The sequence below is a fragment of the Barbus barbus genome (assembly GCF_936440315.1).
Source record: "Barbus barbus genome assembly, chromosome: 30".
Classification (NCBI taxonomy): Eukaryota; Metazoa; Chordata; class Actinopteri; order Cypriniformes; family Cyprinidae; genus Barbus; species Barbus barbus.
The window spans coordinates 1,318,651-1,332,566 of NC_136758.1; the positions used below are offsets into that span (position 1 = coordinate 1,318,651).

Here is a 13,916-nt window from a genome sequence, read left to right on the forward strand (position 1 = left end):
GCATAACTTCGGCTAGTCCTTCTGGCATTTGCCGCTGGCTCTGATGTCTCTGTAGTGGATAAACATAAGATATAATTTGTTTTGGGTAAATCTACCAGGTAATCTTTGGTCTATGGTACAGCTCTGGGTATCCACATACAGGACGATGATTTTGTCCTCTGTTGTTGTTTTGGATTTCTGCCTCCGCTCGTAATCACGTCACTACTAGAGCAAGCTCCTGATTGGTTAAGGCGGCGCTAATATCCGCCAAAGTTCCGATTTTTCAACTTGCGTTATTCACGCGAAACCTTCTTTCTTGGCGTATACATTTGTGCGGTGTTTTGCAAATCTTCCCACACCGTGACGTAGACATGTGGGGCGTGTTTAAATGAGCCGTTTTAGGAGGGCGTGGTCGAGTCTTAACTTTGATAAAGAATATCTCTTTGGTTTTGAGACTTTAGTCTTTGCAACTTCAGGGATCTTATCTATGCATGAACAGCTTGTAACACTCCAAAGAGAAAGGAAAACTTGAAATCGCATCATATGAACCCTTTAAAACTAGATTTGATCAAGTGGTATTTACCAGATGTCGCATAAGTCATACAAGACTGCTTCATGCATTTTTCCTTAAAGGTGAAGACCCTACTCAATGCCTGTTTAGCAAAATTAAATAAATATATACCTCTACTCAAATCAATTAAATATAAATAATTTACATTAATTGATTAACAGTGTTCGTTAAGGTGTTGTGTGTCTCCTGTAATTGAATGTTTGAATGGTTTATCTCTGAGTTGTTGTGTGTGCAGACCTAACTTGCGGTTTAACTCATTGTGTGTGTGTCTCAGGTGCGGGATGCAGTGTTCTGCGCGGGACAGATCGCTCTGGTGCCCTGCTCCATGCAGCTGGTGAAGGGGCCGGTGGCTCTCCAGGCTCGGCTCTGCTTCAGTCACATGGAGAAGGTTCTGCGTGCGATGGACTCTAGACTCACGCTGGCTCACGTGCTGCAGGCACACATTTACATCACCCGCCGTGAACACGCCGCAGCCGTCACCGAGGCCTGGAACACGAAACTACAGCACATCCAGGTGAGTCAGTCATTGCTTCAACAGCCCGTAAATTCTATAAAAAGTGGCCAGTGTTGAGACATTTTCGTAGAGGCCCACAGTGGAAGCTCATTGGGCCAACATCATGCTCCACATACCAGTATATTACACATGAAATATCTTCTGACTGGCTGTGATTGGGTCAGTCTTCTGACTGCGGATCTCACTCAGGTGAACTACTGACCCACTGTCCCCAGCATACGCAATAACAGTTTTCTTAGTTTTTGTCAACAGGAAATGTTTTTGGAAAACAGGTCCATAATAATACTGTATGACATTTAATAAAAAATTATATTAATTGTTTATGCAATATATGATACGTTATGATAATATATGATAATAAAATACATGAATACAGTATGGAAAATAGGAATACTGCATAGAAAATAATTATTAAAAAGCCAAAATATTGTATTTGTTTTGCAAAACAATCCTTTAGTGATAAACTATTCAAGCAAAAACATGAATATCTTTGTCAGTAATTTTGTCTTGTTTTACAGTAAAAAAAAATCTAAACATCCTTAAATCATGATACTGTACAATTGCTTGAGATGCATATTGAAAATATGACGTCTTGTTTTTTTAAAATTAAATATAAATGTGTTTTTGATTAAAACAACACTATATATATATCTGTCAGTGGGGTTAAAAACTTGTTTTGCCTTTTGAATTAAGTTGATTTTTCTGAGCCCATTGGCAGATATATTTTTTCTTTACATCTTGAGACCCTATTGACATAATGTGTTTTCAATTTAACTTCTTCCTTAAATTTTCTTTACTTGGTCTTAATAGGGTCTTAAAACCCTTAACTTTACCTTCATAAACCTGCAGAAGTCCTGCTTTTATAAACCAGAGCGCTTTTATTTGGCTTGGAAAACACACAAAACCCTTCTCTAATCTTCTCTACAATCTCCAGATTTATAAACAGATTTATTTTATTTTTAAGTGCATTTTCTACCATTCATTCTTAAAGGAACACTCCACTTTTTTTGGAAATAGGCTCATTTTACAACTCCCCTAGAGTTAAACTGTTGAGTTTTACTGTTTTTGAATCCATTCAGCCGATCTCCGGGTCTGGCGGTAGCACTTTTAGCTTAGCTAATGTACTTGTAATGTACTTTAGCTCTATTATTTATAATACATTATGTATTTTAACAGTTTTGTTCAATAAAAACCATATGATTACTTGGTTTTTACACTTTATTTAAACTAATTATTATTGCCTCATTGCTATTATATTTTAAGTCATTTTAAAGGCTATTATTGTAAAAAAAACTATTGTAATTATCCGATTACTCGATTAATCGGCAGCATAATCGTCAGATTACTCAATTACCAAAATAATAGTTAGTGACAGCCCTATTCTTAAGTGACAAATGTTACATACATTTTACGAAACTGTGAAACCTCAGCCGTGGTGCTGCTTGATGCCAAGCGAGATCTGATGTGATGAAGCTCACACACTTCATCAGATCCAGCGACTGTTTCCTGTCAGACTGATGTAAACCAGACCAAAGACTGGTGTTCAGCAGATCCGGTGTGTGAAGTGTGTCGTCTGAGCCCGAGACTATTATCTTAAACCTTTTATTAACGTGTTTGCTTTGTGATAATTGTAATTATTTTCTCTTGCTGTCTGTATTGTTTCATTATTTTATGTTTATTTAAGAGACCTCGATTAGGGAAAAGCAATTAATCCCCGAGACCTCCGGACCCTTCATGAATCTGACATTTAAATGCAAATGAAGGCTCTCCCTGGTGAAATCGGCTCTAAAGTGTCGCTGTGTTTAACGCAAGCCGATCTGGAGCTGCTGAGCGCTCATGAAAACTTGATGATGTGAGAACGGTGCGTGTCTTTAATGATATGGGCAGATGTCTTCCTCAGAGCCCCTGATTGAACCCTGGGAGCGGCTGACTCTGATCTGCTGCGCCGTATGGCTCACGAGCTCTTATTGATCAGCTCACAATCATGACGATTATTGGGAGTTCAGATATCACAAACCAATTCCTGCTCAGATACATGCACTGAATGTACAAATGTGTTGGAATGGTGTGATAATGCTCACCAAGGCTGCATTTATTTGACAGTGAAATATTATTACAGTTTAAAGCAACTGTCGTCTATGTGAATAAATTTGTACAACCCAAATTCTGGAAATGTTGGGGTGTTTTTTTTTTTTATTAGAATAAATTGAAAACTAAAAGACTTTCAAATCACTTGAGACAATATTTTATTCACAATAGAACATAGATAACATAAATGTTACACTGAGAAATGTTATAATGTTATGAACAAAATGAGCTCATTTCAAATTTGATGCCTGCTACAGGTCTCAAAATAGTTGTGACGGGGGCATTTTTACCATGGAGTAGCATCTCTTCTTTTCAAAACAGTTTGAAGACGTCTGGGCATCGAGGTTATTAATTTCTGGAGTTTTGGTGTTGGAATTTATTCTCATTCTTGCCTGATATAGGTTTCCAGTTGCTGAAGAGTTTAGTTTTTTGTTTAATGATGCGCCAAATGTTCTCTATAGGTGAAAGATCTGGACTGCAGGCCAATTCAGCACCTGGACTCTTCTACTATGAAGCCATGCTGTTGTAATAGCTGCAGTATGTGGTTTTGCATTGTCCTGCTGAAATATACGTCATCTTGAGGGGAGCATATGTTGCTCTAAAACCTTTAAATACCCTTCAGCATTCATAGTGCCTTCCAAAATATGCAAGCTGCCCATACCGTATGCACTTATGCACCCCCATACCATCAGAGATGCTGGCTTTTGAACTGAACGCTGATAACATGCTGGAAGGTCTCCCTCCTCTTTAGCCCCGAGGACACGGTGTCTGTGATTTCCAACAAGAATGCCAAATTTGGACTCATCTGACCATAGAACACTTTTCTTTGAAACAGTCCATTTTAAATGAGCCTTGCCCCACAGGACACATGGCGCTTCTGGACCATGTTCACATATGGCTTCCTTTTTGCATGATAGAGCTTTAGTTGGCATCTGCAGATGGCACGGTGGATTGTGTTTACCGACAGTGGTTTCTGGAAGTATTCCTGGGCCCATTTAATAATGTCAATGACAGAATTATGCAGATGAGTGATGCAGTGTCGTCTGATAGCCCGAAGACAACATGCATCCAGCAAAGGTCTTCGGCCTTGTCCCTTACGCACAGAGATTTCTTCATGTTATGCACTGTAGATTATGAAATTTGCAAAGTCTTTGCAGTTTCATGTTGAGGAACATTGTTTTTGAAGTATTCCACAATCTTTTTACGCACTCTTTCTCAGATTGGAGAGCCTCTGCCCATCTTTACTTCTGAGAGACTCTACCTCTATAAGACATCCCTTTTATAGCTAATCATGTTACAGACCTGATGTCAATTAACTTAATTAGTTGCTAGATGTTCTCCCAGCTGAATGTTCTCAAAATATCTTGCTTTTTCAGCCCTTTGTTGCCCCCGTGCCAACTCATCAAATTTGAAATGAGCTCATTTAGTGGATAAAAGTGTAAAATGTATCCGTTTAAACATTTAACATTTTTAACAGTTCTCAATGTTCTATTGTGAATAAAATATTGGCTCATGTGATTTGTAGTTTTCATTTTATTCAAATTTAAAAAAACGTCCTAACATTTCCAGAATTCGGGTTGTAAAAGGTAATTTATTCCTGTGATCAAAGCTGAATTTTCAACAGCCAAAACATTGTAGTTATTATTAAACTGATCAAAAGTGAGGGTAAAGACATGTATGATCTTCCAGAAGATTTCTGTTGTAAATAAATTATGCTCTTTTGAACTTCTTATTAATCAAAGAATCCTGAAAAATAAAATGTATCACAGTTTCCACAAAACATTAATGAAGTTTTATGCACAAAATCACCAAGGCTACATTTATTTGATCAAAAATGCAATTAAAAATTGTGAAATATTGTTACAATCTAAAACAGCCATTTTCTGTGTGAGTGTATGTTCAAATGTAATTGATTGTTGTGATCAAAGCAGAATTTTCAGCATCATTACTCCAGTCTTCAGTGTCACATGATCTTCAGAAATCATTATAATATGCTAATTTGCTGCTCAACAAACATTTATGATTATTGGCAATGTTGCATTTTATTTTTATGGGTTCACAGATTAATAGAAAGTTAAAAAGAACAGCATTTATATGAAACATGCATCTTTTCTAATATTATAAATGTCTTTACTGTCACTTTTAGATTAACATGAGATTAATGTCGTGGCCTTAATGTCGTGGCCTAATGGTTAGAGAGTCGGACTCGTAATCGAAAGGTTGCGGGTTCGAGTCCCCGGCCGGCAGGGATTGTAGGTGGGGGGAGTGAATGTACAGCGCTCTCTCCACCCTCAATACCACAACTGAGGTGCCCTTGAGCAAGGCACCGAACCCCCAATTGCTCCCCGGGCGCCGCAGCATGGCTGCCCACTGCTCCGGGTGTGTGTTCACGGTGTGTGTGTGTGTGTGTGTGTGTGTGTGTGTGCATTTGTTCACTACTCACTGCTGTGTGTGTGCACTTGGATGGGTTAAACGCAGAGCACCAATTTCGAGTATGGGTCACCATACTTGACAATACGTCACGACTTTACTTTTTTTAACATGAATCACAAATGGTAACTTTCTGGATTTCTAAAATCCAGAAACTCTGAGAAGGGGTTTTTCATTTAAAGTAACTGTGATGAGAATTTAGTGGTTTTATGTGCTGAAAATGTGATAAACCATCACAATGCAAAAAATCATAATGATCCTAGAAAGGGCTGAAATGTGAGCTCATCAGATGGAGCCTTTGAGCAGAGGTGATTGATGCGAGTCACGTCTGTGTGTTGGCATCGGTGCATGTGTGAGATTATTCGGTCTGCTCCGTTTGATCCCGTGCTCGCTGCGGACGGGCTTTTCCCCGCGGTGTGGATTTCACACGGCACCGGCGCTCATTTCAGCCGAATGTCATGAGAATATATCCATGCAACAATAGAGACACTTGATAGACAATAGAGTTCATGATTAAAACCAGCATACAGGAAAATACTCAAGACAGAGACTAAATATTAAAGTTTAAGCATCAGTTATGTTGACGAGCCACTTATCTGAATCCTGGCAGGACGTGTTTCACAAGTGAAGAGCTGTTTTGCTTCACATTATGATCTGATGTGTGTATTCAACACATGTGACTAAACTAATCACACGCAGAATCGCCGATGACTGACGCGCTGTCAGAAGTGATGTCTCATGAAAGTTTGCACACCTGAACTGCTGTTACTTTAAAGGGGTCACGAACTGAGAAACCAAAATTCCCTTTAGAGTTTATTGTACTATAAAATCATCCTGTAAATTTCAGAGCTCAAAACATTGTTGTTAGTCTAAAAACAGCTTATATTGAAGGCAGTTTGCCAAAACAACAGCTTGTGGAATGTTCTACTCTATGATGTAATAGTGTGGATAAGCACCGCCTCCGCAGAAGATAGACATCACTGTCTGTTTATCCCTGCCCACCGATTCTACAGCATTGACATGGTTGCCTGTTTAGTCCCGCCCACCGATTCTACAGCATTGACATGGTTGCCTGTTTAGCCCCGCCCACTGATTCTACAGCACTGCCTGTTTAGTCCCGCCCACCGATTCTACAGCATTGACATGATTGCCTGTTTAGCCCCGCCCACCGAGTCTACATCACTGCCTGTTTAGTCCCGCCCACCAATTCTACAGCATTGCCTGTTTAGTCCTGCCCACCGATTCTACAGCATTGACATGACTGACTGTTTACCCCCGCCCACCGATTCTACAGCATTGACATGATTGCCTGTTTAGCCCCGCCCACCAATTCAACAGCACTGTCTGTTTAGCCCCACCCACCGATTCTACAGCACTGCCTGTTTAGTCCCGCCCACCGATTCTACAGCATTGACATGATTGCCTGTTTAGCCCCACCCACAGATTCTACAGCACTGCCTGTTTAGTCCCGCCCACGATTCTACAGCATTGACATGATTGCCTGTTTAGCCCTGCCCACCGATTCTACAGCTCTGTGTTTAGCCCCGCCAACCGATTCTACAGCATTGACATGATATCCTGTTTAGCCCTGCCCACAGATTCTATAGCACTGTCTGTTTAGTCCCACCCACCGATTCTACAGCATTGACATGATATCCTGTTTAGCCCTGCCCACAGATTCTACAGCATTGACATGATATCCTGTTTAGCCCTGCCCACAGATTCTACAGCACTGTCTGTTTAGTCCCACCCACCGATTCTACAGCACTAGGTGTGTTCCACTTCATGCAGCACTGCGCAGACCGATTGATGGCTGACTTGAAGCAATGCATACCGGTTAGAAATTTTGTCCGACTTCAACCGGCGCCGACACTACGTCACTGTCACATGTGGCATCAAAGTACCGCAATAGCGTTTCGAGTGCAGTCGGCTGACTTAGCTGATGCAGCTTTTTCAGAGTGACTGCAAGAGCGCTGATGACGACACAGCTGTTTCACGATTGGCCAAATTCACCACATGACAACCATGACGTGTGTTTCTAGCATCTTCAATTCCAATACTGTTCACAAATCTGTTTTTAGAACAGTAAAAACTTTTTTTACTGTAGTCGCAATGTTATATTGAGTCACGTTTAATAAAAAAAACACTGATAAAAGCAAATATACCCCAACTTTATTGGTATTTAAATAGTATATGTTTATGTTGAACTTTATTCTTGAACAGATGGCACTGTATTAAGCAGTATATAAAAAGTGTTTCTGTTGCTGATGAAAACGTTTCTGAAACGTTTGTGCATTTGACAAATATTGCATGTTATTCACTTCATCTGTGATGCAAACACAGCGAGAGCATCACTACCGGGAGCAGAAAGTGTCTGATTTCACGTCTCCGCTTTCAATTCCACCCCCGACTGCAAGCGGCTACTCTCGCCGATAGGTCTGCGCAGTGGCCTTAACTTTAAAAAAAAAAAATATTTTACCACTTAGGCATGTTGACATGAAATCAGCCGTAAACTAGCAAAACACTGAGAACGTGCAGAAATCCTGGCGAGTCACAGTGACAGAGCGGAGGCGAGAAAGCTGCGGAAAATCCACTTACCCAGAAGCGTCCGTCACTGATGTAGATTTACAGAAAATTACCGTTTTTTTTCAAATAAATTATTTTACGTACTTATTCCCAACACTTCATTAAGCTTTAAGTTACCTCTCAAATGACAAGGGATTAACTTATTATCATGTTTATATTAATTAGCCTGTGATTCTCAAAGACGGCCTGGGTATGCGGTGCATTCGCAGCTTATATTGACAGAACGCCACTGGTATGTACATGTAGTTAATAAATATTACTCAGTACTTAAAGATATAATTACACTGTAACAAGGACACCTTAAAATAAAGTGTAACCAAATTTTGTATTTCATTGTTCTGTGCTGTTGTTTTTGCACTTGCGTCTTGCATTGAGTATAGCATCATGGATCATTGCCGCATTAATCTTTTTGTCAAGCATTTATACCCTTAAAAGTCAAACTAAAACACAAATAAGGTGACATATCTTTTCTTCTTCCATATTATGATGTTCATCTGAGTGAAACAGATTCTTGACAAATAAAAAATATAGGGTCAGACTTGGATCTGTGCATCGGTTATTGATTGGATGCTGAGATGTGGGCGTGGCACTCTTGCAGGGGGCAGGGTTTAAGAGCACTAAATGATCCTGCATATGTCACTAGAGAGAAGATCCAGTTATGACAGACTGGTTAAACATTGCAAGGTCAAAAATACTGAATACTGTGCATACTCTATGCATAAATTGTTCACAGTCAAATCTATAACATGCATTTAAATATATAGAGTGAAGTTCTGTTGTATGCCAACTTTGAAGAAGTTATTTTGACAGAGCAAGCAAGATAAACATGTTTGAATATCTTCTGAACAATGCATAAACTATGTGAGTGACAATACAGTATAGTGTTAAAGTTAGCATGTGTACAGTGAGTGATTTAAATATTTGTCATTTTTGTTCCATTGAGCAAAATAAATGTCAGTGGATTTTGTTCTATTAGAGATTTAAATGTTGGTTGTTTTATTCTAATAAGAAATGTAAATATCGGTTATTTTGTTCTAATAAGAAATCTAAATATCGGTTATGTTGTTCTTATAAGAAATGTAAATATTGGTTATTTTGTTCTAATAAGAAATCTAAATATTGGTTATTTTGTTCTTATAAGAAATGTAAATGTCGGTTGATTTGTTCTAATAAGAAATTTAAATATCTGTTATGATGTTCTATTAAAAGATTTAAATAGTGTCACTAGAGAAGATCCAAACATTTATTAAAAAATGTAACAATGCACAAAGTTGTTCACAGTCAAATCTATAACATGTATTTAGAGAAAAGAGAGAATTTCTATTTTATGCTTCTATTTGTGAATATATTTTGAGCAATGCATTAATGACATGAATGATGCTGTAGTGTTAAAGTGTGTGTGTGTGTGTGTGTGTGTGTGTGTTGACGCTGGCTGTCAGCAGTGATGTCTAATGAGCAGTGATCTCTCCTGTGTGCTCTCACATCATTGACATGCTGCTGGATTTGTGCACTCAAGTGATATGATGGAAATGCTTTCTTTAGATGAACGATAAACCAGTCGTCCCGTTTACCAGTGGCTTCACCACGCATCAAACAATCAGAGTGCTAGTTAAAGGAGATGGAGCTGCTGAAGTGGAAGAAGCCGTAATAGAAACACGGCCATGTGCTTGTGCCTGGTGCTGGAGCGTTCATAATGTCTGTAATGGGGTGTGTGATGGAGTTTGCAGGGTTAATTGGCGGCTTAGCAGATGTGTTGTTTGTGTAGAGCGTTTAACTTCAGATCAATCAAAACAAAACCTGCTCACGCCTCTCATGCTCACAACTTCATGAAGTTTTTGAAGTTGTGTATGAACTTTCTCACTCAGGTTATTACATTTACATTGATGCATTTGGCAGACACTGTTAAATAAAGGCACTTACATTGTATTTAATTGTATACATTCAAGCATGCGTTCCCTGGGAATCGAACCCATGACCTTAGCATTTAGATCTGGCTATATTGTATTTATAGTGTTGTCTAGCACAGAGGTCTTCAACCCTGCTCCTGGGGACCCATGCTGTATCCGAAATCGCCCCCTATACCCTCAAATAGGGCACTATTTGAAGGGACAGCCATTTTGAGTGGTGTTCGAAACCATAGTGGATGTTCTCGAGTGCACTCATTCAATCCCACAATGCACCGCAAAAACGAGTGTACAACCGATGTACACTCAACGGCTAGAGAATCCCCAGAATGCACTGTGAGAGTCGCGCGCCGAATGAATTCCTGCGTCTCACCAGAAGATGGCGCCCGCAGCTGAATCATCCATTAATTCATTTTAGAAACGCCCGTCCACGGTGTAATACAGCGTAATACAACACAGGGACAAATTAATTGTAAATTGACTATTAGGGTTTTATACATAATTTCCGTGACAGAGTTCAAGATAAATCCTTTAATCTTACTACTGGAGCTGCCCATTTCAAATGCTTATTAAACAGCAAGCAAACTATGCAAAAGCGGCAGTCCTTCCGGTGCACTCAGTGTCCGAATTCACTCACTCATTTTCATTCACTCCTGTGAACTGTATGAGTGGACTAATGTAGGGAATAGTGAATGAGGTATAGGGGGCGATTTCGGATGTAGCCCCATTCTCCTGGAAAGTTTATTTCCAACCGGCTTCGGCACACCTGCCTGCAATTTTCAAGCAGTCTTGAGGAGCTTGATTGGCCGCTTCAGGTGTGTTTGATTAAGGTTGTAGCTAAACTCTTCAGGATAGTGGGTCCCCAGGAACAGGGTTGAAGACCTCTCTGGTCTAGCAATACATCAGTGCCACAGTGACTCGTGCACACATTCAGGCGTTCAGAGCGAATAAGAGACTGAAATACTTTTTTATATATAATATAATAATATAATTGTATTAAGAAATTGAAATACGTTTTGTTTTGTTCTATTAAGAAATGAGCAATATAACACGAGTCAGCCGTAGGTAATCACAGCATGCCGATATAAAGCCATATCTCACGTCTACTCGTGTGATATTGCGTTTATACAACAGTTTGACGTAACGAGTGTGTAAATAAATTAGGAACAACAACAGAGTGTCTTTAAAAGCCCTCTTTTGTACAGAACTACTTCCTTCCGCCACAGATTCAAATCTGAAGTTGACAGTTTAACAGCTGAGTCCAAGTCTCCATTACTATTTCCAAAACGTCACTTTAGAACTACAACCCCCATTCCAGAGAAGTTGGGACATTTTGTAAAATGCAATAAAATCAAGAAACTGATTTAATTCTTTTTAACTTTTATTTAATTGACAAAAGTACAAAGAAGATATTACACTGACCAACATAAATATATTTTCTAAATATGAACAAATTTTATTTTTGACGGCTGCGACACATTCCAAAAAAGTTGGGACAGACGCTAAATGAAAGTGAAAAGGTTATAGAATATCCATGTTAAATTGTTTTGAAACAGTTTACAGTAAGCAGGTGAATTGGTAATACAGTAGGTCAAGGTATCATCATGTTTGGGTTTAAAAGGAGCATCTCAGTCTTTGCAAGCAAAGCTGGATCATGGCTCATCACTTTGTGCCAAATTGCACAAGAGATGTGTCAAACAAATCAAAAATCACATTTCGCAATGCAAAATTGCAAAGAATTTAGGTCTTTCACCAAGTACCATACATACTATTGTTAAAAGATTCAGGACACATGTAGGGCAAGGCAGGAAACCTCAGTTGAATGTGCTTGACGTTTGAGCCCTCAGATGGCATTGCATAAGAAACCGTCATGCTGCGGTGTAAAATATAGCCACGTGTGCTCAGGAGTGCTTCAGAAAACCACTGTCATTTACAGCAGTCTACCGCTGCATCAAGAAATGCAACTTGAATATCTGTTACTCTAGGAGAAAACTACACATCAATTCTATGCACCGATGCTGCCGGTTTCTCTAGGCCAGACCTCGTCTCAGATAGTGAAGTGACATTCAGCCAAGTATGGTGACCCATACTCGGAATTCGTGCTCTGCATTTAACCCATCCAAAGTGCACACACACAGCAGTGAACACACACCCGGAGCAGTGGGCAGCCATTTTATGCTGCAGCGCCCGGGGAGCAGTTGGGGGTTCGGTGCCTTGCTCAAGGGCACCTCAGTCGTGGTATTGAGGGTGGAGAGAGCACTGGACATTCACTCCCCCCCCCCACCTACAATCCCTGCCGGCCGGGGACTCGAACCCGCAACTTTTGGATTACAAGTCCGACTCTCTAACCATTAGGCCACGACTTCCCAAGAAGATAGTCAAGAAGACAGTGAAAATGTGTGCTGTACTTAGACTGAGTCCGCATTTCATCTTGTCAAAAATGGATTTCGAGTTCTCAGTCCCAAAGACCATAGGACCGTCCAGACTTTCATTAGCAACAGATGCAAAAGCAAATGTCTGTCATGGTATGGGGGTGCTGCAGAGCAAACAGCATGGGTGACTGGCATATGTGCGAAGGTACTATTGACATGGAGGTGTAAGGTTATTACATATAATATTAATACGTAATTTAAAGAAATAGTTTAATTTAGCTCAAAGGGAATCATTTATGATTTTATAGGGATTTGAACAGAATCAGTGTTACGGCGATTCACTGAACGAGCCGTATGACAAACTCTGCACTGGATATTAAAATCCAAATATAGTGAAAACACTATTAAACAGCATTGTAACAAGATCGGCAGATTAAGGCATTAACTTATGAGCAGAAAACACAAGATACTTCTCTTTCAATATAAATCAGATTTTATTTATATAAACCTAAGACATAAACTAATCTAACACATGAACACAAGCATTCACACATTCACACGTTGCAGAAAGAGAGAAAGTGAGGAGAGAATGAGTTTAAGAGAATGGAAATGTGATATCCCAAGTTTACAGCAATATGTTCAATTGCATAGACCTGAACAACCATCAATCACTTATTTAACCCTCGCTTTGAGTTTCTCAATGAGGCTAAAATTTATATTAACTGCACCTAATTCAGTTAGAATTTGGAGGTGTAGCTTGCGTGCTTTGCCTGTGTAACGGGGCTGTGTCCTCGTTGCAGACAGGGGGTTCCCGAAGTGTCTGATTGGCTGGAAGTTCAGTAGTCTTTGAAGTGACGTCTTTGGGCGTTGGCTTGCTGGAAGTTGAAGCGAGTGCAGTCGAAGCTGGACTTTGTATCAAACTTACATTAACACACGAAACTCCACGGAAAGAAAAGAAACTAAAGTAAAAGAATAAAAATAAAAATAAAATGATGTAACGAAACTAAGTTGTTTTCCTTCTCATTCTGGCACGTGGGCCAGAGCATGCTCAAACAGCAGCAGGCGGTGAGAGGTACGAGAGATAGAGAGAACAAAAGAGAAGAATACGAAGAGAGAGGGAGGAGAAAGCGGACAAGAGTTTTAAACTCAGCTTTCAGACCCTCTCATCTGGATGTCTTGACCAATTAGATAGGCTGTTATCTTAGCTAGGGGTGTTCTTTACATCATAAATCAGCTTGTTATCAGTCACATGGTCCAAACTTTACAGGCTCGTGCAAAGTATACCTTTTCAACATTGATTTTTATAACAAGACTATGATACATTTGACCAAGAATTGATTGGAAGAAACACTTAAAGCATGAATTTTCAAGCTCATACATACTAAATATGCAATATTTATCTTTAAGGCTCGAGCTATTCAATAATGATTAAAAAGACATACATATTATTTGATTAAAACATGATATGTGGG

The 13,916-nt window shown here is 39.5% G+C and overlaps 1 protein-coding gene across 2 annotated transcripts in view; it reads left to right on the forward strand.

Annotated features, from left to right (window-relative positions):
• LOC306850079 (uncharacterized protein) overlaps nt 1–13,916 on the forward strand; it is a 115,216-nt gene that overhangs the window by 76,761 nt on the left and 24,539 nt on the right. For both annotated transcript variants that reach the window (XM_079385516.1, XM_079385517.1), the window contains one exon: nt 825–1,064. In XM_079385516.1, the coding sequence (XP_079241642.1) occupies nt 825–1,064 (240 nt within the window). The remainder of the gene's footprint in view (nt 1–824; nt 1,065–13,916) is intronic.